The 25,975-nt window shown below is 44.8% G+C and overlaps 3 protein-coding genes across 3 annotated transcripts in view; 1 reads left to right on the top strand and 2 right to left on the bottom strand.

Annotated features, from left to right (window-relative positions):
• Window positions 1-14,350, top strand: TSTD2 (thiosulfate sulfurtransferase like domain containing 2). Its single transcript, XM_068176494.1, has 9 exons — window positions 1-161; window positions 247-569; window positions 1,434-1,542; window positions 3,192-3,317; window positions 5,218-5,323; window positions 6,607-6,725; window positions 7,341-7,499; window positions 8,422-8,560; window positions 9,895-14,350. The coding sequence occupies exons 1-9, from the start codon at window positions 60-62 to the stop codon at window positions 10,152-10,154; spliced, it is 1,443 nt and encodes a 480-aa protein (XP_068032595.1). The 5' UTR covers window positions 1-59; the 3' UTR covers window positions 10,155-14,350.
• The window catches only part of NCBP1 (nuclear cap binding protein subunit 1), a 74,158-nt gene that overhangs the window by 29,381 nt on the left and 18,802 nt on the right, over window positions 1-25,975 (bottom strand). The gene's annotated exons all lie outside the window — the stretch shown is intronic.
• Window positions 13,800-25,975, bottom strand: part of TMOD1 (tropomodulin 1) — a 15,967-nt gene continuing 3,791 nt past the window's right edge. The window contains exons 3-9 of the mRNA XM_068176496.1: window positions 24,129-24,248; window positions 21,153-21,242; window positions 20,578-20,708; window positions 18,895-19,002; window positions 17,227-17,370; window positions 16,640-16,784; window positions 13,800-14,759 (exon numbers count right to left, since the gene is read on the bottom strand). Of these exons, the coding sequence (XP_068032597.1) occupies window positions 14,695-14,759; window positions 16,640-16,784; window positions 17,227-17,370; window positions 18,895-19,002; window positions 20,578-20,708; window positions 21,153-21,242; window positions 24,129-24,248 (803 nt within the window). The 3' untranslated portion in view covers window positions 13,800-14,694. The remainder of the gene's footprint in view (window positions 14,760-16,639; window positions 16,785-17,226; window positions 17,371-18,894; window positions 19,003-20,577; window positions 20,709-21,152; window positions 21,243-24,128; window positions 24,249-25,975) is intronic.

A 25,975-nucleotide genomic window follows, 5' to 3' on the forward strand; every position in this document is an offset into this window, starting at 1 on the left:
GGGCAGGGACAAAGAGAGAGGGAGGAGGAGAGCGGGCGCTTCCCGGAGGAGCGGTGGAGATGGTGCCGGGCGAGGCGACGCCGCCCGGGCCGGGCTCGCCGCGGGGCAGCGCCGAGGGGGCCGCGGCGGACAGGAAGCAGCGCGCGGCCGCCCGCAGGAAGGTGGGTCGGTGCCGGGCGCGGGGCCCGGGCCCGGGCCGGGCAGCGCCGTGACCTCGGTAACGCGGGCGCTTACGGTGTGTTCCAGGCCTTTTCCCTGTTCGTCAAAGCCAAGGAGGTGCCAGCCGCGTCGCGGTGTCCCGGTGGCGGAGAGAGCGTGCGGTGGCGGTGCTGCCGGCAGGCGTTCGAGGAGCTGCCCGGCATCCACAGGCACGTGGCGCTGCACCACTCCGCAGACGTCGGGCGGCAGGTGGGGCTCGGTGCGGGGCCGGCAGAGGCCGCAGGCGGCCCCGCGGGCGGCCCGGCCCCGGCGGGCAGCGCGGTCCGGCCGAGCGGGCGCTCCTGCAGCAGTCCGGAGATATCCTGGGCGCTGCCGGACACGAGCCACGTCAGCCACGATGATCTGACGAGGTAAGGAATCTCCTCGCCGCTCGGAAGCTCCGGGACTGGGGTATTCCGCTTTACATGATCGTCTGCTAATGGTAGTTCTTATGAGAAGTACTTTTCAAGTTGCACTTCTAAGGTATAGGTAGAGTCTTCCCTAGTGTTCTTCTAGATCTTCAGATTCTTTGGGTAGCCTTTATATAAAGAATTAGATCCCTTGCAGTTTTTAATGGTGGTTTGAACTGTCATCCTGTGCCGTTAAAGCAGGTCTGTATGTGTGCTGTTTGATCCTTCTGTAAGGAAGGACCACAACAGAGAAGAGCAGAACATCAGGATATGCTCTGCACAGGTTCCTTTCTGCTGTTCGTTCAGGTTCCTGAAGGGCTCATTTAGTTATGAAGAAGGTTCACAAAAACACTTCTGACTGTGACAGAGTTCAGCTTGTGCTGCACAGAATGTGGGAATGTGCAATCTCACAAAAAACTTAGGATTTTAAATTTAGACAGCTCAAGTGCTTGAGTTTTCAAGTGCCATTTTGGTAAAGTGAGCCAAATGGCTTACTTGTGTGCACAAAAGCCAGCAATGCTTGTGTTCTGTGTGTGGGGAGAGCATATGGTAGGCCACTGGAAGTGAGAGTACAAAGTTCACTTTGTAACTAGTCCTGAGGATTAGAAATGTGGGAACTCTTTTTGGTTAACGTTCATTCTGTTTGAAATAAATCAAACCCAGTAGTGCTAATCCCTCCAAAGTTTGTTTGAGGTTTTTTTTTTTCCTCTACACATTTGCCAAAAGAAAATTGTCTGCTTTTTGAATGGTTACTGCTAATAGTATAATTTTGTTCTTTCTTAACATTCTTTTTCTATTTGCTTACCTTTGCCATGCTGTGGACAGCCAGGTGGGAGACGTACTTCTCTATTACTGTTACTGTGAGGTGAGAGATCCAGAGAAACTCTGTGCTTGGCAAAAGGCTTTGTGTCAGCATCTACATCTCACTGGCAAGGTAAGGTTTGAAGCAATGGTTCTATTATTAAGGAAAAAGCCCCACATCTTTATTTAGTGCAGGATGATGGGTTATGTGGAGAACCACGTGTGTTTTGCACCAGAAAGTGCTAGTCTGTTATGATCCCATTAAGAGAGGCACTCTGACTTGGTAAGGTATCTTTTAGAATTCTGTTTAAGAGATGTCACAACCAAGAAAATAAAATACAGATAATCTTAAATCCCTTTTAATGCAGGGAACCCTGGGTTGTGTGGCATTGAGTGAGCCTCACAGGCAGCACACTGTGCACACCCTGTCTTTGCAAGGGTTACCCCACTTCCATCAGTTTTACACATGGAAACAGGAAAGTGAGTCTTTTTATCACTCCTGCCATCAACCAGAAAGGATATTTTCATGAGAAATTTGCGATGCATTTTTCTATACAGGCAAGGAGATGAAAGTGACTTAATCACCGGTGTCAGCAGAGAGCTGCGTGCAGGTGTCTCAGTTAGCACTAGCAGGCTGGGTGTCTCCTGTGGCTGAAGGACACATGCAGCACAATGCAGCCTGAGGGCCAGGGTGGAGGGATAGCATTGGTCTGGGCCTGCTCCACTCACTGATCACCTGTACCCTCCCTCCTCAGTGCACAGTGGGCTTCCATGCACAGTGGCTACACCAAGCTGTAAGCCATACTGTTGGGAATTAGGTGAGAGAGCAGCCAACACCTTAGACCACACCATAATTTAGCAGTTCTCTTTCCTGCACAGTCTGTTACCTTCATTCCTGGCAGGCTAGATTAACAACGTGAGTTGCTTGTGTAGCTGGCCTCTGGATGCTGTGGGAGAAGGTGAATTTTAGTCTCATAAAGTTGGGGTTACCAGGCTATCTGTGGGGAGAAGGAGGGCAACGTGGAGCAGGAGGCTCCTTTTATCTGTGACTTGTCTTCCTAAATAGCTTCTTGCTCTCTGCCAGTGGTACATCAACACAGGCCTGGGGGTGAAGTGTTGTCATAGATTCATTTCTTTTTCTGCTCAGCTGTCTTCCCTGGTAGTTGGTGTTTTGCTCAAGTTTCTTTTATTTTTTTTTTCCATCTCGTCTCCAAGACAGGTACAGCATTTACCTTCCCAATCAGTTGTTTTTTTCCTTGCTTCTTATATTCAGTCTTTCCCCCTTCCCCCCACCCCCCACTTCAGAGCTTTTGTTCATTTGTCAGTGCTGGAGATAAAATGACTCATCCAAAAATTAATATTAGATACGATGTTATGCATATTCACATTTTCTTTTTTAGCTGTGTGAGTCATGCAGCACAAGCCTATTGTTCTTTATGAGGCAACTTCCAGTGGGAATTCTAATGCTGACTGCAGGATTTGCAGACAGCAATTTCTCTGTTTATACAGCGTTTCTCTGCTTATTGAATGGATTTCTCTGACTGTCCTGGTGGGATTCTTTTAAAATGGCTGAGAAATGGTTACTGGATTGTTGAGGCTTTTTTTCCTGTTTGTTGTCTTTATGTTCAACTTCAGACTAACCATATTTTCCTTCCTTATTCAGTAGTCTCTTTTCTGAACATACTCCTGTGCCTGCCCTTTGTCACCCAGTCATATTTTGCCAATTTCACTGTGATCTCTTGCTGTAACTAAGGCTCAGCCCCATCTTCTCTTTCCTTCTAGGTACGAGTTGCTTCAGAAGGGATCAATGGGACAGTTGGTGGAAGCAAAGTAGCTACCAGTCTTTACATTAAAGTTATGCTTTCCCAGCCTCTGTTCAAAAACATTTTGTGTCAAGAAGATTTCAAGGTATAAAAAAAAATAATTACATAGATATTGTTAATGCAAGTAATTTAATTTTCAAGAAATAAGTAGATTCCTTCTTGACAGTATTATTTCTGCTGTAACAGTTCTGCTCCTCCACCACTTACCTAAGTCAGTGGATCTTAACCGTACTGAAAATCTTTGCTGGTTTTTACCACAATTGGGAGTTTCCATGGGCAGTGATAGTCGCTGCTACAAGGCTTGGCAGCTATGGGTGCAGCTGCAAAGCCCCCGAATACAGGTGAGTGAGGGAGTGTGCCTAAGCCCCACCATTCTGCAGCAAGCATTTACTGCAGACTGAGCAGGTATCATGATATACACTTAGCCCAGCAAAGTGTTTGCACACTGTCCTCTTCACCCTGCTTTGACTGGAAGCAGTACTACTGGTTTAGGTTCATGCAGGTTTTGGTGTCCATATAGGTGCACTGTCAGTTCCATGGGTTGAGTATCTTCCAGAGAAAACACACAGGGACTGTCAAGAGGTTTCTTCCTACTCCACTTAGTGCCTGGCTGGAGCATACGTACTGATTGGTGTCGTCACATGATGAGGGCAACAGTGGCTGGTGCAATATATGGCATTCTGGTAGGCTTTGGCTGCCAACCACTCTAAGTTCTGGTTTCTCTGCAAGGAAGGAAAGCTGCTGCTTAAGCAGCAGCTCTTCTCCACACAGTTTTTTTTTGCAGGGAGTGCTATTATTTTTTCATAAGCAGCTAGATCAAAGGAGTTAGAAACTTGTGAAACTCAAATTCCATGCTGAGCTGCAGTGATGATTCAGTCTTATCTTTATAAGTGTCTGTTATGCTTGGCTGAATTTCAAGAGTAGTTGTTTTAGTTACAGTCATATGTAGATACAAAAAAAAAAAAAAGCAGGGATGGAATTTTAACCTTGACCTTGGCAAAACCTTCAACTTTGCATTATCTCTCTGGGCGTCAGTGTTCATGCATTAGTAGAATATAGTGTTTGCTGTCTCACAGTTCCTCCTGAATGTTGTATGCCCAAGTGAGTGAGGCTTTCAGGTGGCTGTGCCATGAAGATATGGGATAGAGGAGTGAGAACCGTGCTTGGGTTCTCATACCCAGTGGCCACTACACTTTCTGCAGCCTGATTTCCATAATAGTTGGAACACTGCTGCACAGCACTGCACTTTTCTTTGAGTGTTTATATACTTGATGATGCCTAAGCCATGTTTGAGGCTCAGCCCTGCAAAAATTCTCACTCCCTGTAGCCTGCAATGAGGGTGCCTACTGAAAAAGGGCTTACCAGGACTTCTGAAGGGGAAATCCCATGATTCAGTTTGAGGGGAGGAAGAGGTGCCAGCCTCCAGTTTTAACAAATCTTGTGCCTGGCTGACCTCCCATACATCTCTGTCACATGCATGAACACTGCAGTTCCTATGACACACATCACAACTGGAGGCACAGCTGTGCTTGTGTCCAGTGCCAGAGGGATGCAGAGAACTGCAGGGCCTACATAGAGAACTGCAGGGCCTACATGTGGCAACATGATCCACTACTGGAGGACATTATTTAACATTCCTTTCAAGATCAGCATGCTTTTGTAGGGGCCTCAACTTTCTCACGATAAGTGCTAGTAACATATTGCTGACTAAGGTTTGGTCTACATCCCTTCACTTCCAACCAAATCCTGTCTGTCTCACCTGCAGTCATTGTGCCTAAGACACCCATCTTCCAGGTTGTGTTAGGGGTCCACTGCTTAAACTTCAGGATTTAGAGTGTGGAGTTCAGCAAGAAAGGCATTTCTTTCCCTCAGCCACAAAGATATTTTCATTTTCTAATGATCTGTAGAATTAAAGTGAGTGGGTAATTTTAATTTTGACACCAGGCAAATTTTGGTGAATTGTTTTTTTATGTTTGATTTCCTAGAGCAGCGCAGGAGGAGCTCACTGTTTCCCAGACCTTCGAGTTGGAGTATTCAAAGAAATTGTACCTATGGGCATTGATCCAAAGATAGTGTCTTATAAGGAAACTGGTAAGTTTATGAAAAGAAAAATGAAAAAGAAAGCCTCTCACCCAAGTGAGAGGTGAGTGAAGAGTAAAATCCTTCATCAAAAATACTTCCCTTTGCACAATGGCCAGGACACAGGAGAAATAGATACAGAAATTGATATCTTACTGGTAGTCAAAAGCTACTGGTGCAGAGAATTTGCTGGCCTAGATTTTGGCTAGCCAAGTGTATAGCTGCCTCAGAAAACTTCAGAATTAACTTCAGGTTTTGTGGGAGAGTTCAGATGACATGGAGAAGTTACCTTGTGGAGGAGGGACTGCTGACTTGGCTTCACTTGTTTTGGAGCCAACAGCCATGCTCCTGCCTTTTGCACTAAACAGATCCAAGTTCTGCATGAACTCCATCTGACTGCATTTGTTTTGTGCTAACTGTAGCTGCTTAGTGTGGATTACACCAGATAAGGTGTTCCTGGCTGTGGATTTGCTTTAAGGATGCTTACACAGGTGGTAAGCAGGAGCACAGCGAATAGCAATTAACCGAGCAGCTTTGGGCTTATTTTTCCACCAAGAGGTTTTGTTGGTCCCAAACTTCTACAGCATCTTTTTGTGAATTTGGAAGAGGATTATTTATTGTTCCCATTTTTTGGTAGTTCGTGGGCTATATGTTTGGCTATTTCTTTCCTTTTTTGCCCTTTTTCCTCCTCTTTTATAGCATTTATGGAGATGATTCCTATTGCTCTGGCAGGTTACTTGTACGGATATTTTTTAATAAAGTAAAGGATACTGCTGGTGGAGCTTTTTAGTTTTTCAACAGATTAAGAGTTCTCAACCCTGAAAATTGAGAGACTTTTTGTAAATTGAACTTGTACTGAAAGTAATACATATTTATGGAAATTTTCTATTGTTATCAAGAAGAGTTTATTTTAAAAAATTGTATTTTTGCACCTCCAAGTTTAATGACATGAGCAAAGAGAAGTGGCACAAGTCACTCCCTCCTCTACAGCTGTAAGAGTAGCCCAGGGGATGCAACAAAGATCATAGAGATAGGTATCTGTCTGCTGCTTCTTCCGTTGTATGGAAGAGTGCTGTGTTTTCTTTCATTTGCTAGTAGAAAGCCAAACAAGGATAAACTTGGCTGATTGAGTTGGAATGAAATGTCTGTGAACAATCACAAAAAAGTTTTGTTTGGAAATCTGAGAAGAATCTGGATCAGTGATGTCATTCGTGACATTGTTTCATAGCTCTACTTCTCACTTTTTTTTTTCTTTTTTTTTTTTTTTTGTTTTGTTTTGTTTTGTTTTGTTAAAGGAATCCATTTATCCCCTCAGGAATTTCATAGAGAAGTAGAACAGTATTTGTCTCAGGTCACTCAAGGACAAAGCGATACCATCTTGCTGGACTGTAGGAACTTCTATGAAAGTAAAATAGTAAGTGCTGCTTGCCTGCTTCTGCAGCTGCTGGGGTGAAGTATTTACAATTGTGAGGGTGTAACCTTACTGTTAGAAGAGACTACATACTCCAGGTTGACTACAATGTGTACAGAGTGCAGTTTAGTAATGAATGTTAGACACAAGCAGTAGAGGACCTGCCCAGCAACTCAGGATGGAGCCTGCCCAGCCAAGTGCTTATACAGTGTGGGGCAGTTAGAAAATAAAGAGGTCCATACAACATGAGCGTGAATGTTCAAAACAGCATAATTTGTAGGGATGTTTTTTAGCAATTTTTGTCTTGTCCCATCTGTCAAAACGAAAGGGGCATCCTGCTGTCACAACTACCACCCCTCAGGCACTGTTGCAGTTGGTCCTCTCTGACAGTTTGGCTTTGCTCTCTCTTTTTTCGATGAGGAGACTTGCTGTATCCAGAATCCTCCTACAGATTTTAACATATGTTTTGATGCATAAATGCAGCTGAGAAGCTGCCTAAAACAGCTGCAGTGAGCTGAATATTCCAGCCCAAAGGTTTGTTACTTCCTCTAGTTTAGGCACAGACCGTACCAGTAACAGTACTTGTAACCAGTTGTGTGCTATTTGTTGTAATTGCAGGGACATTTCCAGGGCTGTCTGGCTCCAGATATCAGGAAGTTCAGCTATTTTCCAAGCTACATAGATGAAAACCTGGAGCTTTTTAAAGACAAGCGTGTCCTAATGTACTGCACAGGAGGGATTCGTTGTGAAAGAGGCTCTGCTTACCTCAGGAGCAAGGTAAGATGTCATTCTGAGGGCACAAGTGTCGAGGAGTTGAGGCTACTTTAAGGGCACCTGTCTTTTTTTCTTGCTGGTGAATTCTTACCATGCACAAACTGCAGAATGCTTAGGTGGGGAGATAAATGCCTCTGACATGTGCTTGTCTCACACTGTCTGTCAAGGACCTGGTAGTTGAGTGTGGCTCAGTATGACCTGCGTGGACTAGTTTTACAGCAGTGAAAATAATTACATAACCCATTTACTGAGAAGGGATATTTGTAGGACTGTTTTAGGAGGGCTTGAAAATACTCTGCAGTGTTTCCACAGACTGCCTAGGTTAAGCTCTGTGGTTATTACTGCACGTCTTGAGCATCTCACGGCGGTGAAAATTAGCCAGTCAGTGCTTTTCCCAGAACTAAATCCAGCACAGTGCGTTGTTCTTATTGTGTTCTGAAATTTCCATCCCACTCTTCTCCTGGATCCTTCTCTCAAGGATCAAGGGAACAGAACACAAAGGTTCTCTAGAGATTTAAACCTTGAGGTTCTTTTTTCCACTGTATCAATGCGAACCCTGCAAAATTCTGCTCCTACTAACTGTTAACTAAACAAATACTGAATAACAAGCAGCAGTTCATGGAGATGCAAAAGCATTTGATCTGTGATGCAGCAAACCTTCCTCAGGTGAGGAGGTTACCAGCTTCTTCTGAATGTAACATTAAATGAAGTTGGGTTCATTCCAGCAAGCCAGCATTGTGGAGCTGCCCAGTAGTCCCTGGTGGCACTGCCTAGAGTTGTGGCTGCACTTGGTGCCATCTGATGGTCACTGAAAGGCTGCTGCTTTTCACTGACCCCTGGAATTTACAGCATTTGCTTTGGGAACTCTGGCACACCACCACTGCTGTGGTCTCCTTCAGCTTTTCTGCTAATATGCTTTAAACAGGCAGTGTGCAGAGAGGTTTACCAGCTAAAAGGTGGAATTCACAAGTACCTAGAAGAGTTTCCAGATGGATTCTACAGGGGGAAGCTGTTTGTATTTGATGATCGTTACGCCATTTGTTCCAATGAAGATATCATCTCAGGTAGGACTAGATAATGTAAGTGCAGAAGGCTGGGAACCTATTGCAATAATTTCCAGAGGTGTGCAGGATAGGGACAGCCAAACTGGCCTGTGTAGTTCTTCCTCATACTTGGTTTGATCTCATAGTGCTGTCATTTCTCATGATGACTATCAACACTATATGTAAACGTGTACATGTGCTTTAACATGTAAAACAGAAATGAGAGGAAAGGGGGTCACTCACTAAAACTGGAGCAGTAGAAGGAAGTATCCCCTGCAGAACAGCTTTGTTATGAGCTATCTGCACCTATGGAGACATGTCCAGCACTACAGCTGTTGTTACCACCTGGATGCCCACAGTGCTGAGCAGACTGTGGTTGGCCAAGTGACCAAAGTCTTAAACAGTTCTCCTGCTCCAGCAGTCCTCTGCTCCAGCAGTCTCATGTAATATCAAAAAACACTTCCAGGTACTAGGAGAGTAGTGGCACTATGCTCTGCAGCACTTTGTTATTTTCATGCTTAAGAAATTGTACATCCAATGGAATTTCAGGAGCCTCTAGCTGAAATTGTTAAGAACATTGTGTGATCTTCTAGCTGGGTTTGCTCTTCAATTACTGCAAATTAAGTAATCTCCTATTTTGCTGTCAGTTGCCAGATAAAAGCAGCTGGAATTTGGCTCTAGCTCTTTTTTTAAAGAAGCAGTGCTATTTTTTCTCTGACTTGGTAGCTTTTCAAGCAAAACTTCCCAGTTCTCCTCTGCATTTACTCTATACATCTTGAAGGGACCTGACTTGGTATGGAAACAGAACATACTCTGGATACATCACAGCCATCCCTATGGAAGTTTGAAGGGGAAGTGCTGTGATATGCACCTTCTTGGTACAGCTAAAACTGGGCTGTAGCTTTCAGTTAAAGAGTTAAAACCCGTGATGTTCTGGAAGGGCTCTACTAGGACTGCAAATGTCTGCACAAGCCATTGTTTGTAGATAGAAGGAAGTTCCATGGCATCGCCTTCGTCAGCAGGTGACATTCCTGCTTACTGGCTTAGTTGCCACCTGCATGTCCTTCTTCTTCTCTTGTCAGTAAGAATCTTTATATCGGTCTATTCAGAACTAGAGAAAGCACCAGTGAGCTACTCTCCTCTTTTCCAGAGGGAAAACTGTCTTAAGTATGTCAAAAAAGATGTTCTAAAATGAACTAGATTCTAGAAGATCAAGCTAAACAGGAATTAAAAACCTACAAGACAATAGCCATTTAAATGAGAGCTGGCAGCCCCATGGTGCCTTGGCAAGCCCTCTGCAAGGGAACAGCCAGAGCAGTATGGGTCTTAACTTTTTCTTTTCCTCCTCCCTCCAGCATGCAGATACTGTGGGGTGCTGTGGGACCAGTATAAACTTTGTTCCAGTCAGCACTGCCGGCAGCTTGTCCTGACATGTCCAGGTTGTTGCAACAAAGGTCTTACAGCTTGCTGTCCTGTTTGTCAAGAGAAGGAGCTCAAGGTGACTTCAAGGGCTTCAGGAGAGATACTTAAGGAGGAATGTGAATGTACAAGGAGACGGCCAAGGGTACCAATTGAACATGTCTCACCAAGGATGCTGGACACAGGAAAAGATTAAGCTGTTTAATTGGTTAATCTGGCATGTGTTCATGTAAAGGGCTTCTGTAACCAGATCTCTATCTGTTAATCAGTTAGGTTTGGAAATTACGAAGATATGTCGGCTTGGAAAGTCGTGTTCATATGCTGCCTTTAAACATAGAATATGCCCTGAAAACCATCCATTACTTGCCTGTAAATTACCAGAGTGCCCGATCCATCACCAGCACTACAGGATTCCTCTCTATGGGTGCAGTCTTGTAGTGTGGCCTTTACCATGGGGATTTTGAAGCAGAGTATCTGCAATGTGACAGAGCTGTTCACAATTCAAAAAAAAAACTGAAGGAATTCAAGAACAATTCAATTTTTTTCTTCCTGCATGGAGATCAACCTGTCTGACCTCTCCAAGGATCATGCATCGGCTTCAATAGCTTGTAGTAAGGTGTGCAAACAGCCGATTTATTCATTTGGTGTGGGTATGTGACCAGGTTAGATCCTGAAGATATATTCCACATGCACGCCATCAACCTGCATCTCTTGTTTTATAGCAGTGAAAAGCAAGGCAAAGTTACCTGAAATTACTGGCTTAACTCTCCTGTAAAACTGGCTGAAGGCAGCATAAGGAGCTGGAGCAAAGTCCCAGAGATACTGTTTGCCTAGCCATACTTATGTGACTTGTAGGATGAAAGCAACCCCAATCTTCTTTCCAGTGCTCAGTCTCCCTGGGAACTGTTTTTTCCCCTCGGCTTGTCAGTGTATGGAATAGGCAGGGCTCAGCTCTGCTTGCACAAAAAAACCGTGCTTGAAGCTTGTTGAAACAAGCACACAAAGAGGGGAGCACAGAGACTGTCAAAATACCAGCATCATGGCACTGGAAGTGGTGCGTGTGTGCATAAGTGTCAGCCACAGCTATGAGGAGAATGCAAGATCCTTTATCCAGGTTAAATAATTCAAGTTCTGGGAAGCATTTGTGCTTTTTAAACATGAGTTGAGTTTTTAAAAAGCTGCAAGATGTTTATGCAATTTCCAGCACTTGTTAGTGGAGAAATTGTCTTTGAAGTGACCTACAGCAGATGAGCTTAAAATACTGCTCCACATGCTGTATTGTGTGCCTGATGGTATAGAATGTACAGAAAGGATTTATTAATAGTGTGGAAGATGTGTCGACTGAAAAATGTCTTTGAAATTTACTGTCATTCTGGGAACTAAACAGTAAGTCATTAGGACATCAAAGTCACTAGGTTTGGGGTTTTTTACTGGAAAATCCTTTAAAAGCAAGAAAATAGTGACAGGGCTGTATTATTTTCATATAGATTGTACCTTTCTCCCATGGTGCTATTAATTCAGCAAGGCCCCATTCTTGGCTTGACTAGGAAATTAAATACATGGGCACTGGTTCCATTGAAGCCATGACAAACGTTTCTTCTTGCTTCCAGTATTGCTACCATGAAATCGACGGTTCACCAGCTGTCCTCACAACAATTCCATTAACGAGGAAAAACCCTGGAGCTTAGGAGTATTTTCTTTGGGAATCTTTCTAGGATAGTATTTAGTAGTAAATCTGTGAACAACCCATCCTTGAGAAGAAATTAGAAAATTCCCATCAATAGACACCTTCAGCAGGAGTCTGAGCAGTGCCAATGTCTCCCTGGCTTCCCAGTCCCTGCTGGCTGGTTAACCTCTGTGGTTTTGAGGACTGGAGTTTTTGTGAAGAAACATGCAAGCTCTACTTGTGGGTCTGGTCTAAAGCACTGACGGGGAGTGCCCCATGATCTTCCTGTCTTAGGCTAAAAAGAACATAATTTTGTAATTCAGTCTATCAGCAGGTCTGGAACACTGTAATAAATCTGTAATGCTGTTTCTGTATCACTTATCAGTACAGGATGGCAACAACTATATTTAATATGTAAATTTCTGAAATATCTATGATAAATAATCTTTAGTGCTTCCATTATAATTTTTTAAGCACTGCACAAATACACTTCACATACTATGCTGGAGGTGCTTAATTCTGCAGAGATAAACACTGAAACTAGCTGGTCTGCTACATTGTAGACCTGGCTACAAGGTACAATTCTCCTGAGAGCTCCTTGCAGCTGAAGATTCTACCTCAAAGGCAGAGGGGAGCCATGAGGCCTCTTCAGGTCCTTGCTGCACTAAGGTAAGGGAGGAGAAGGATTTGAGATGTACGGACAGAGTCCCAAAAAAAACATGTTCTCTCTGCTGCAGAGAGCAGAGAAGGGGATAAGAAACCATTTTAGCCTGCTTCTTGCAAGTTAGCCCATAAGGGGCTCTCTGTCCTGTTTTCTGGGTTTGTTTTGTCAGATTATTACAAATAAGGACATGTCATGTGAAAAGCTATGTGGTGGCATCCAGACATCTCAGTGGTAATGCATGAAAGAAGGCACATGTGCTTCCGGAGAGGGAAGAGTTTTCAGCAGGATAGGCTGTTGACTGCCAGATGCTACAGTAACCAGATGACTTTTCCTCCCTTTTCCTGGAGAGCTGGGCATTTGCAAACAGGGATACATTTGCTCCTAAGTATCACAATTTTGTAGCTCCGTTGCTGCACAGCTTACAGCCTTTCACCACGCAGCCTGATGCCTCAGCACTGCCTGTCTCTCCTGTACCACCCTCAGCTGTCAGATGAATCCTGCAACAAAACAACTCTGTGAGGATCAGCCAAGGACCCTGGATGATCCTGATAGCTTAAGATCCTTTGGGCTGCAAGGTTAATGTGGATGCTGCTACAGTGAAACAGTTCTTACATTTTTTTGTTACGGGCTGTAGTAGTACCTGTGTAGTAGTGCTCCCTGGTCTGCAGATGAATCTCCTTGCATGTCTGTGCTTCTTAGTACAACCAGGGCTTTCCAGGATAAGATTAATTTATGTTCTGAAACTAAGGGAAGAGCTGAGCCTAAGTCATGCAAATCCAAGTAGATGGCTCAGCTGAAAGTGTGTGGCTCTAATTTGATGATTTAGCCGGTCATTTCAAAGTCTTCACAGTGCACATAGAAGGAAGTACTTTTTAAGTCTGCCAAGTTTTTTCATTTTCATATGTTTTCCAAGTATTTTTATTCCACATTCATTTTCTGATACAGAACTTGCACAGTGGAGGAAGCAAGCTATGGTGAAGCATTTTATATGACACCACAGGCACATTTATTAAGATTTGGAGAGCAGCAAGTATGTTTCCCACATTGCTGAATAGTGTTCCTCTGCTTCACTGGTCAGAGCTAAATCATCACTGGTGATTGGGCACAAGCTCTGGAGAAATCTCTGACTTTTGCCAGAATGTATGTAAAAGGCTGAAAAACTTCACTCTTTAACAGACATTTAAAGGCAGATTTCTAGCAAGAGATTTTCTACGATGTGTCATCTGCCCAAGATTAAGGTTTCAGTACAGCAGTGCTTCTTCCATGGAGACTTCTGAGACTGAGCAGGATCCCACCCACATTAACAGTGGGAATCTTGGATGTGCTGGGTCCAGTCTACTGCAGGTCTGGGAGATCCACAAGCCTGTGGGGAATTCCTCCCAGGCTGGATGATGAGTGTACACTGATAAAAAGCTGTGAGACTGTACACAGTGTAAATTCAGATTTGGGGTATTTCTCTTCACAGCTTTTTTAGTGCACAACATTTATTCTTGCATTTATGTGGACATAAGGGACAGCGGTAAGAGAAATAATTCATAGCAGAACAAAATTTAGTTAATGGACATGGTCATCTAGACAAAACAGCAAAGGGAGAGAATTTTACCTGTCTTCAGTGACTACATGGACAAATGCTTTTAACACCAGGAGACTGAAAGGAGTGGGGAGTAGAAGAGAAGGTTCTCATTTGCCAATTAGTTTGGCCATCTCTGGGGGTTAGGGTTTGCATCACACCTCTAAGAATGCCATTTTCTTCACACATGCATGGGATTGAAGGCTATTCACCCATCTAAACCACTTGATTTTTGAGACTTTTATATTTAGTGGCCTTAAATTCCATTTAATCGGGGGTGGAGATCAGTTTTTTTGTAAGAAACATTGGGATGCCTTTGACGCAGCATCTCAAATGATTCAGCAAATGTTGGCAAAAAATTGTGACTCACAGTTATTGAAATTAGCCATGTTTCCAGATGATAGAAGTGCTTGTTAAATTAGTTACTCCTCTGTAGTTACTTGAGATCAACTTTGAAAAATAAAATAAAGTATTTTTTTAATACTTCTATAATTTATGTGAAACAGTTCTATCTTTCATTCATGCATACCACATCCTAACTATGAAACACTGTGCAGGAATTTTATAGAAAAATTAATCCCCTTTAACACTGGATTGTACTCTAAATTGAGGTTGCATAAAATTGACACATTGGCTTGAATAGTTTCCAACTCTACAGAAAACATCAACAGTCCTACTGGATAAAATCTTCATAAAAACTACAGCCACTATTTAATTTCAACTGTTAGTGCATAAAACAGAACAGAGGCACCACAAATACTCTGTCAAGGCACTTATTGCCTTTAGATATCCACAGTGTAGCACAGATCACTGGGAATGACCTCCATAGCCAGGAACTACACTCCAGTTCTGCACTTGGGAAAAATAGGCCCATTCACCTCTGCAAGTCTTCTCTTCCTCACTGAAAAAGAATAGAAAGAGGAGTCAGTCATGGCAACAGGATAATGTGGATGGCAGGTTTGCCTTAACAGCTGTAGAAAGGAGCTGAAAGATGTACTTTCTGCCAGGAAAGAAACAGGATAGCATCAGCTTTTGAATTCCTGCCTTAAGCAGCAGGCACAGCCTTACACAGTAAAATCAAGGAAGATGAGGTTTTTCTCCCTATGCATTTTTAAGGCCAGCAGCTACTTTCAGCCTTACCTCCCCTATTCTGTAGTTAATTATATATCACAGTTTGTCTTTGTAATTGGACTTTGGCCAGTTCATCATCTGACTGATGGAGAGACAGCAGGAAACAGATGTCAGAGTTTTTCCTTTGCTAGTTTTTCAAATTAAAAATCTGCATTTTCAAAAAAAAAAAATCTCTCCTAAGCAATTGTGCTCCAGTCCTCTGATCATGGTTAACATAGCCAAAACAGTTTCATATCTAGACTTAAAAGTTGATTTATACCTCCTGACACCTACACTCGTGACTTCCCAAGAAAGGTGTGGGAAAAAAAAAAACAGAACAAAAATGTATAAAGAGGATGCAGAAGTTAGCTGATGAAGATAAACATAAAAGCCTTCACAGTCGGTTCACTGAGAGCATCTTAGCGAACAGAAGGTATGGGACCAAAACCATGTTCTGGTAGTATCAGCTGACAGGCAAGAACAACTGGAGTGGAGCACAAGCAGAGAGCTATTGCTGATAGGGAGGAAAAGAACGGGTTTTTTTACTTATACATTGTCCAGGTGTAGAGCTGAGATGCTATTGCCAGAGACCATCCAGACCGATGAATATGAGCTGCAAACAAGAACCAAATCAGACAAAAAATGCAGATCTTAGTGGCCAAGGAGGCAAAATACACAACTCTTACATGGAAGGCAGGTTGAGAATTTGTCATCTTAACAGCAGGAACAATCAAAATACTAGATTGTAAATCTTCAAGCTGATTACTTTTCATGCCAGGTGCTGCAGAGTCATTAAAAATCATGCTCTGTTCCAAAGGACAGAAAATAGCAAGTGTTTCCCAGTGCAGTGCTTGAGTGACCAGGTACTGAGTATTTTGTGTGAGCCTTGAAGAGCTGGCACACAGCTTGGCTGCACTTCTTAGGAGCAGAGTACCAGCTGAAGCAAGATTGTTTTTTTCCATTTGTTTTTAAAACACAACAAATGTATCATCTGCCTAGATATGACAGCTGCTGAGTATAGTGTGGTGAGTGTGTTAGCTGCATTCAGCACTGCTCTGCTGGCCTGGTTTCCTGTGCTCTACAGCAGCTTGTAGCCAAGCAATGGAAAGGCTCTGTCATGTACTTTGGCTGAAATGGCAGTTTGCACACTTGCCCACATTTTGTTTCACAAGCACGTCTAATCACTTCATTGAGGGTATACGGGTAACTCAAAGCAATGTGGTTTCCCACATATCCCTAGAAGCAGTTCCAGTTTGTTTTGCTGAGGAGGATGGGCCAAATCTTAACTTCTGTCAAAGTTCAAGTCTACTATTTTTCATCTCCTTGTTAAAGTGGGAATGAAGCTGGAGGAAGACAAGCAGTTGGCAGGAATCACAAATGCTCGAAGCTCGTAGCCCATGTGCCACATGCTGTATCACAAGCTCTACTGAACCACATCAGCAACTCTTGCTCTTTCCCAACAATACCCACTGTTACTGCAAAAAAAACACTGCCTGGCTGACAATTGGTGAAGGCTGCCTTCCTCCTTGAGGGGTAAAGCATCATCAGGCCCTTCAAGAGGCACATTCTAATTCATACACATCTTTAACATGAGCAGTTCTGCCCTAATCCCACTAGGAATTGCCCACAGGACCCTCCCATGTTTCCTAGCTTTCAGCCAGCCTGACTCACCCAGGTCATTGTTACTCATCATGGCATTGGAGGCACGAAGCCGAGGACCTTGCTGAGTGAAATGGTACCCGAACTTCAGTAGGGAGGTGTTCTTTTCCAATATATTTGCGATTTCCATTTCTACTTTGTTGCCCAAGGGCTGACTCTGGGAAACAGAAAACAGAAAAGCAAGCTGTTCAGGTTAGAGCGTGATTCAGAGCAAGCACTTAGAGGGAAGGGGTGGAGATTGCAGATCTTTCTCTGGACTTGGGTCCATTTCTGACTTGGAGCTGGTAAAACAAACCGCTGGCTTGTTCCTATACACGTGCTACAACTGAGAGGCTCTAACTCCTCCAGCAGACATTCCCACAAGTCCTTTTACCCAAAGACTTTATTTCTTGGACAGATTAGCAGCTAATGGACATCTGGAGAAACCAGGATTTTGGTCTGTCAGTCAGATGTCTCTGAGTTGCCCATAGCTCAGCTGCTTCAAGCTCTGGGTTTCTCAGAGAGCTGCGCTTGCCCCAGCCTCTGTATCACTGTGCGCTCGGCTCCCCACACGCAGGCCACATTCACCTGACCAGAGCTGTCACCCACACTTGCTTTACCTGGTTGTCAATGCGCAGCTCCACAAGCGATGTGTTCCCCTCAAGTGCTTCAACGATAGCCAGGATCCCCGACCCAGAAATGAAGTTTGACTCCACATTCAGGCTCTTCAGTGTGCTATTGACCTTCAACATTTCTGCCAGGGCCTGTGGACAGAGGTGGGCAGGAAGAGCTGGCAGTCAGACAGGCAGGGGCAGAGCACCACAGGACAGCAGGGCTTCAGCTCCCCTCACCTCCAGAGTACTCCTGGAGGATCCCACATGCTGCGCAATTTCACTGCCACCAGGTGAAGTGCTCTTTGTGGATTGAAGGGGGTTCCTTGCTGCTGCAGGGGGATTCTTGAACATGAGCATGCTGGAGGCCACAGCAAAACCTCACATGGACAAACACCCCAAAAGGTGATAGTCCACACTGCAACTGCCCTGTGACAGCTTCATCTGTCCCTCCTCTAAAGCCAGCATGGCATGACAAGGATGCTGACCAGCATTGGCCCTGCCTCCATTCTGATGAGTCTCTGCCTGCACTGCACAGGGTTGAGATGCTTCCCATCAAAACATGCAGAGAGAGGAGCATCTGTCTTGAACAACAAGGCCTCTCCACATCCAAGGTGTCCTCCCAAGCAGCATCACAACCATATTAATAATTTTTTGCCTCCCTTAGTGGGTATGCTCGTAACACCCCAGACCTGATCAGATCACATCACTTCAGATAAATTGCAAGGAAGGATCCACATACGTCATGAAGCAAAAGGACCAGAAGGTGATGCCCACATGGCAGGGCTGACCAGCATCCACAGCACTTAGGCCCGCAGCTCCCCTAGCCCAGCACAGCACCCCTCAAGCTCTGACACAGCACCTGCCCTGCCTGCACAGGCTTTCTCCCCAGTCCAGACTGCCTGAAGTAATTTAAAAGCAGTACTTGCCCTCCAGAAAGTTTCTTTTTCTAGCAGGAAACTAGTGTGCATGTGTGTGTGTGTGTCTGCGTGTGCACACGCGCGTGTGTGTGTGTAGGTAGGCTGGGGTAACCTGGGTGACTAAGAGCAAAAACTGACTACAATGGTGCTGGAGAAGGATGCAAAGATGTAGCCTGGAAGGCAGTGCGAAGGCCACGCAGAATGACTGGCTCCTCTCTGTGTCCCCACTGATACTTAAGATCACTCACAGCAGCCAGAAAGACCCATTATCACCTACAGAGGCCACACATTAGGAGGTGCAGAGTCCCGCTTCTGCACACATCTGCACAAAGATCCTATGAGAGACAGCTGAAACAGACGTGTGTGAGGGGAGCAGCAGGTGTGCACACCTTTGCACCAACAGAAACAAATCTCCAGAGACAGAGACAAACTGCTTTTAGAAGATGCCACTAGGACATCAGTTGTTGCCTCACGCTCCTTTTCCAGGAAATCCTAGAGGACAAATACAAGACTGCATGGATTGAAGGACTGCACCCTGAAACCTCCACAGATGAAAAATGAAGTGAGGGAACCAAAGCCTGTCTGTTGCTGGCTTCCACTAGAGCTCCTGAAACTGAAGCACCAGCAAACAGCCAGAGGTGTGGAATGTGCCAAACGCAACACAGGGTGCTGAAGCAGTCAGTCAATAATGATGAAAATATCTTGCCTGGGAACAGCTCCTGTCACAACAATGGGACGATGAGCTCACAGTACTTACAAAAGCAACAGGATCGTTGCTCCGGGTCCCGACTATGCTGAACTTCTTCACGTATGTGTTGTTTTTCAGTGCTTCCGCAAAAGCTTTTAGAGTTGGTATGGGAATATTCTGTGACAAGAAATGCAGAAATCATGTGTTACGCCATCATCTGTTTGCAATGAATATGCAATACATGTAAAAGATACTTTTAAATTCTCATCAAGGTCAAATCCCCAAATGCACTGAAGTAATTCGGGAAAGGGTTGAAAAATGTTTTTACAAGTTCTCTTGATATAACGAGCATGTCTAAGGAGCATGGCAATGTCTTCTTCCTATTTTGTGCTCTGCTGAAAGCTCACTGCCTTGATTTGAAGCCACATTTCTCCTCTTTAGTTGCCCAGGATCTCAGCTACCTAGGAACATAGGCATTGTGGGGATGTTTGTAACCAGGATCCGTGAGCCTACAAAGCACTGCTCCTGTGCTCTCAGATATCAATGGCAGCACTGAGAAACATTCATATCATGTTCAGAAAATTTCCACCTACAGGAACTGATCCAGAAAGGCCTGAAACGATCTCCTTGTGACACAAATCACAGACACCTCTGACTGCTTTATAAAACATCTTACAGGCTAACATTTGCCATGCTATGTCTCAGTCCAGAAAAAAAATCTATTATCCTTTTTCTGAGTTCCTTCAAGATCAGTATTTTTCACTTATGAAGAACTTTAGATACCTTTTCAGATGTTCAAATTTTCACCTAAAATTTTAAGTGGCATCCTCACCTTGGACTTCTTGCTACACCATTTGGATCCCACCATGTGGAATCATCTATACTCAAAGTCATCTTCAGAGCCATAACACAGCACCCAGCAGTATAGAATCTCCACTGTCACTCCCCAGTTCTCCAATCCCCATCCCAAAGTCATCAGATCAACACACAAAAATAGTGCCTGCCTGCCCAATCCTCAGCCTTGTGTCCTCAAGGGACAGGGTCACTAGCCTGAATCAAATACATTAAAGTAAAAATATTTCTGTTTTAGAAAGGTGTGGGTAGCACAGCAAAAACGTCTTTGATGTGCACATGCAGTTAACCGTGTTCTTGCTGATTAGCTATGTCATCATTTAACAGACCCCATAAAATAGCAACTGTATTTTTTAGTGTATGTATGTGTCCCAAAGGCAACATAAGAAGTGGTGCTATGTCCTGACTTGCTTTCTACAAGAAGTAAAAGAGTCCACAGAAGGGATGGGTGGGTGATAGACAGAGTCACCTGCAAGAAGGGTGACTTCTACATATTTTTATGGCAAGTATCTGGATTATGAAACCTTTTTCCTCCCTCCATCTTATAATATACATCAATATTCCCTCCACTAAATATGCTTGTCCAAATCATTAAAGCAACCTAAAATGGCTTTAACCAGACAGCCAGTTTTGGGTCTCCCTAGACTATCCTCGACACACCCCCATTTTTCCAGGCACTTAGAAGAATCCTCCTGCTACCAACCCCCAGCCTTTGTCCCACAGCAGGTAACAATCCATTCTGCTGCCCACAATGGAGATGGGAAGCACTGGTGTTTCTTGTCTGGCTACAGTCAGTGTTATGATACTGCTCTGTGCAGCAAAACAGACTCAGTGTCTACTTTCTGTGTGTAAGATACTGAGTCTTGTAACTAAAAGAGAAGGGTAGAAAGGAGCAAATACCATAATATTGTTAAGGTTGACTTCCTCAAGGTCAGGATCATTGCTTTGTATTCGTTTCAGAGTTTCCTCCACATCTGTTGAGTTTGGCTCCTCATCAGGAACTGGTTTGTACTGTGTGGGCTTAATCACACCTGCAAGTGAAAAGCAAGATGTGAAAATGAAAGCACTTTAAGTAGCACTATCTTTTCCTTGAGTGTTTTCCTCCTCTTCCAGAAGTGGAGAGAGGGAAGCATGACCTGACAAGCAGCCATGAGATGAGAAGCCAGTGGGGCCACCCAGCACAGAACAGCCAGTGCCTGCTGCTATGTGCTGTTAAGGTCCAAGTCTGGGTGACAGAAGGCCCACTGCCTGCACGGGGCTGTCCCTTGGGCTGCACTGGCTCCCAGATTGCACCAGGGAGGTGACTGAGATGCCACTGCCTGGCACACGGCAAGGATGCACCAGAGATGGCCCCAGAAATCACAGGCTGCTCTGACATGCACAGCTCTAACCTTCAGTCTAAAAATAATTATCACTTTGCCTCTGCTAGCAGCTTCAAAGCCGAATACTGCAGCCTGCTAAAATAAATCACTTACTGTTGAGGCCTTCTTTGTTCACGATGGTGCTGCTCCCCAGTGCCTCATAGTACTGCTGGTTACTCATCAAGGTGTGCATGCCCAGGATGGCTGCAGAAACAGGAGAACAGGAGAACACGACTTATTGTAGGCTCCAGAGCCACAAAAACACAGCACGCTACCTTTCCCTGTGCAAGCATAGAAAAACATACAAAGGGAGGACAAAGCCTCCCAGCTGACATAAACACACAACAGTGCTCCCTTGTGTGCTCCAGTGTGCTCCTTTGTTTATTCCAGTGTAGCCTGAGCCATAGGAATAGAGGAACATCATCTTGTGGACAGCAAACAAATGTTCACAGCTTGCCAGTAGCCTACCTGACTCAGCATCACATGAAAATAATGAGGAGAAGACAGTAAAAAACTAAAAAAAAAAAAGTCGTTGGTAGGCAAAAGTGGCCCAGTCCAGCAGAAGCCTGCACATCCTCATCACCCTTGCTCACTGGGCATGTGCTACACAATTCCACTGCCCAGATTTGGAGAAGAGCTCTGCCCCACATGGAGCCAAACTGACCCCAAGGCAGCAAGGAGGTGACTGATACCTGAAGCATAGCAATGCACATTGTGTTTTCACTCAACAGCAAGCTGGAGTGGTGCACTTAGTACATTTGGAAGGTGGCATTGTGAGAAGCTAAAGCTCTGCTGGCTTGGTCAAAATGTAGAGAGTGGTGGTATGAATGCCATTCAAATGCTGTAAGAGCCCAAAGGCCAAACTCAACCAGTTTGTGTCTCTCAGACTCAAGACTGCAAAGCCAATATGCAAATGCAAATTGAACCATATCTGCGAGGGCTGGTAAACTTCCTGGCATCTGCAAATGACCTATAAGAAATCAGTGGCTTAGGAACTTTTGGGTAAAAAGTTTGTTTCTAAAAGTAACCCTGCTATGTGCAAAAATATCAAGTTTGAAAATAAACCGATTTTTGAATCAACAACTGTTTTTTAAATAGCTGTATGACTTTTTAAAGAAAACTGCAGACACATGAATACTTGTTGAAACAGACACATCTAAACAAGTCTTGATCTCTGGATAGGCACAGTTGTGAAAATAATAAATTTCTCCCCAAAATCCAAGCATGCTACCACAAAGCCACTTCTTAGATTTGGTTGGCACCAGTCTGTCACCATGTTCTGTTGTTTTGGCCAAGCAGGGCTGGAATTTGCAGGAGAAAAGTATCCTTTAAGTCTAGCACAAAAATAGGATCTGTTATGGTGATAGCTCATTGTGACTCAATGTCTGGGTTGCACAGGCTGGACAGCCAGAAGCAAAGTGTCTCAGTGAACTTCCCCATGGCCACCAGCACGTTCCCAACTGGATCTCACAGAGCCAAGCAGTCTCCACCTGAAAGTCTGAGTGAGGTTGGGCACTTCAAGTTTGCTTTTTTGTATTTTAGCTGGCCCTTTTCTCTGTCATTTTCTTGTAGATGGAATCTTCAGGGGTGCAACACAGGTTGGAAAAGTATTTGCAGGCTCAGCATTTTGGTAACACAGATAGTCCCCAAATTACAGCTTATTTGGACAATGAAATCTCTCCAGCAGCCAGGAGTGTGAGTATCTGGACTGCAGAGAGAGGCAAGCATCTGCTGTCATGACCACTCATTTTGGGGGCTCAAGTTTGTGTTGGTAGACAAGAGGGACCCACTCTTTCTAAGTCTGGTGCTTATGGTGTATTCTCCAAACTCAGGCAGAATGAAACTACCCCACTTCCTCACCTGACCAAAGGCATGGGAGCCCTTCCAGGGCTACTGGGAGCCACCCTCCTGGCCTTGCCAAGGAAGGGATCCAACACATCACAGCTCACTATGATCCCTGCTAAATTGGCAGGAGCAAAATTAGCTCCTGCTAAATGAATCATGCTTAAGCAGAAAGGAGCAGGCAGGAGCAAGGCTGTCACTGTCAATATTGAGATTTCAGCACAGTTTGTATCACATCAGTACTTCTGCTCCCACTTAAGTGTATTCTCCCAGCAACTGTAGAACAAGCTGCCCTAAAGAGCATTTCTGTGGGACAGTAATTGCTGCACCATTCTGGACCTTAGAAAGGCAGATTTTATAGGACAGGGCTTTACAGGACTCAAGGATCAACAGCAGAAAAGCAAAATCCAGAGATGCAACGCTTGGCCAGGGTATATATGTTTGGGGGCCTTAATGCAGAAACACATTTCTAAGCCCAAAGATGGTATTATTATGTAGAAGGCATCTAGTTGGTGTAGTTATTCTACAGACTTTGTAAGTGTTACACACTTCCAGCAAGAAGGATACTGCTAAGGAGTATGGAAACCTGAAGGAGACAAAACTGGAAGAGGCCAGTATCACTGAAATATTCACTGACTGCTGGACAAGCAGAGCACCTGTGAGCTTTGTAAGGCATCATGGGGTGTCCATGTGCTCCTTTGGCCAAGGCATGCCCTCTCCCAAGCACAGAGCTAAGTCCACAGAGCAACATACCAATACTGTTATCTGACTGTCTGACCACACAAATAACAAGAAATCCACCACTTAAAATGTGTTGAAAAAGCTCCTTAACAACACCAGGCCTGAGTGTCCACTGAAAGACTTCTATAACCTGGCAGATCCTTTAACAGGTTGCACTAGAAATCCTGGGTCTGCTTGACTGTTTCCTAAGATTTGGTTTGAAGAAAGCTGTGCTCTTGAATGTACAGGCTGGATTATCAACAGTCAGTGGTAGAGACAAAGGAAGAGATCAAACCACACACTGTTCCATAGATAAACCCTTCTTCTTCCTCCTCAGCTTTAGTCCACACTCTTAATTAAATCACATAGGCTTAGAGTAACTTTTTTCAACAAATAAATAAATTCTGTCAGAACTGACAGCATTTAGAAAAACAGCAAAAAATGCAATAGCTCATTTCCCACAAAAGAACAAAGTAACCCCTAGAAGCTGAACGACTTTCACCCCCGATTACTGTGAAATTATTTTACCAGCAATGTCACAGAGCTCTGCATCAGAGGCATTAGCAAGGGCTTCCTCCAGTTCCGGCTCCAGAGTCACACTTTCCAAAACGGGATCCATCGGCTTCTGCTTGGGAATCCAGGCTTTTCCTATAAATGCAAAATGAGGTCACTCTCAGTATAAGCTACAGCACCCAGCTCACAGTCAGCCTTGCAGATGCATTTCCATGCTGTGAGATTTGACAAGTAGAAAGGACAAAAGGGGCACACGAGAAAAATCAGAAGAGAAACTGAATCCCTTTCCATCAGCTTGGTCTGAGTCCTGCTGTGATGTGAAGGGAGAGGCACCTGCCCAACATGGGCAGCTGCAGAGCTCAGCCCTTCCAGCAGTGTGGCATCCATGGAAACTCAGCAGCACACTGGTACAGGATCATGGCTGTTCATAGCCCAGCACTCAGAAAGCCATGCACAGCCTGACCCTGCAGGTCCTCAGTTCTTTGAAGGCTGCACAAAAGGGGTGAAGGTTTGCCAGTTCTCAAGAGAGGCCTGTACCCAGCACTGTGCAGGATCAGTGCTGCCACTGAGACACCTCTTGCTGTTGTGCATATTGGCAAGGCAGATAGCACATTAGTCAAAAGAGGGTGGAAAGGAGGTGGTGGAGAGCTCTGGGAGCAAGTAGAGACAACACTTCAGTGAATGCATGGGATGCAAGGAGGAGCAGGCTTAGGGCAGCTGGTCTAGCTCAACCCTATTGCAAAGAGCATGCCAGATGGAGACCCCTGTGCTTTATCTCTCTGGACAGTAAAAAGGCCAAAAAACAGACCTATTCCCTACAATTCAAAAGTGCAAATCCACAGGTCCAGCCAGTAATGCAAACTTGTCATCTTAGCTGCTTGCTCATGGCCTTTTCCTAAGGGGGATGCCCACATGGACAAGAGGCTGGAGCTTTGAACACAGTGGGCTCCCTGCCAGTCCCCCATCCTATTGCCTGTGGCAATCACTGGGCAAGGCACAACACTTTCTCTGCCAGGGCTGGCTGCATCCCAGAAGGCATGGGGCAGTGGACAGGGCTGATGGCCCTGCACAGCTACTCCCAGCTCCTTACTGCTTGTGCTGCAATGGGCAGCAGATCCTTTTCAGAGGCAGGATGGGTCAGGTCTGGGATTTCACAACACGGCATCCACCTGTGACAGCCCAAAGGAAAAGAGAGAGGCTTGCGATGTTTTAGCACTCCACAGCAGGGAGCAGTCTGGTGGGAGCAGTCTGGTGGGTAAATCCAGCATTGCTGGGACAGGGGTAGGAGGGCTCTGGGAACATTTTGGAGCAGTTCTCTCCCCTAAAATAGTCCAGGATCACTGCATAGATAGCGACTGCAAAAGGCCTGGCCTAGTATGCCAGCCAGGACTATTTATGTCACCTCTCTGAAACCAGAGTCAGCAGCACCAAAAGGGAGAAACAATCCTGCTGCTCAGGGATATAGAGAAAGGGGCTAAATTTAGCCTCAAGGAAGAAGCAACTGCACCTCAGGGTCTCCTGTGACAAAATGGAGGCTGCCATAAACAGCATTTTGCTCCTATCCTCTGCCTGCACGCTGCTGCTCTGACAGAGAGAGCAGAAATCTGCCTCTTGGGACACAGCTGCTCTTGCAAAAATAGGCAGACTGTCATGTGCCTGCACAGCCAGGCACCTTCTGGGTACTCAGCAGCAAAATATCTGCCCTGGCTTGGTATGGAGATCTGGAACCCCCATCCCACCAGATGCATGGCTGGGCAAACTGTATGTACCTTCTGGTGTGTGCAACACCAGCAGGGAACAAGAGAAACAGGGCAAACTTAATTCTGCTGTCATGCAGTAACTCCTTCTGACACTTCAGTGAT

This window comes from Anomalospiza imberbis, chromosome Z, assembly GCF_031753505.1.
Source record: "Anomalospiza imberbis isolate Cuckoo-Finch-1a 21T00152 chromosome Z, ASM3175350v1, whole genome shotgun sequence".
Lineage (NCBI taxonomy): Eukaryota > Metazoa > Chordata > Aves > Passeriformes > Viduidae > Anomalospiza > Anomalospiza imberbis.

What these genes read in the sequence shown, in the direction of transcription:
- TSTD2 (XM_068176494.1), top strand. Translation starts at nt 60, where the DNA reads ATGGTGCCGGGCGAGGCGACGCCGCCCGGGCCGGGCTCGCCGCGGGGC. An exon ending in TGTGTCAAGAAGATTTCAAG is followed by an intron (nt 3,318 to 5,217) that starts GTATAAAAAAAA and finishes TTGATTTCCTAG; the next exon opens with AGCAGCGCAGGAGGAGCTCA. An exon ending in ACTTCTATGAAAGTAAAATA is followed by an intron (nt 6,726 to 7,340) that starts GTAAGTGCTGCT and finishes TTGTAATTGCAG; the next exon opens with GGACATTTCCAGGGCTGTCT.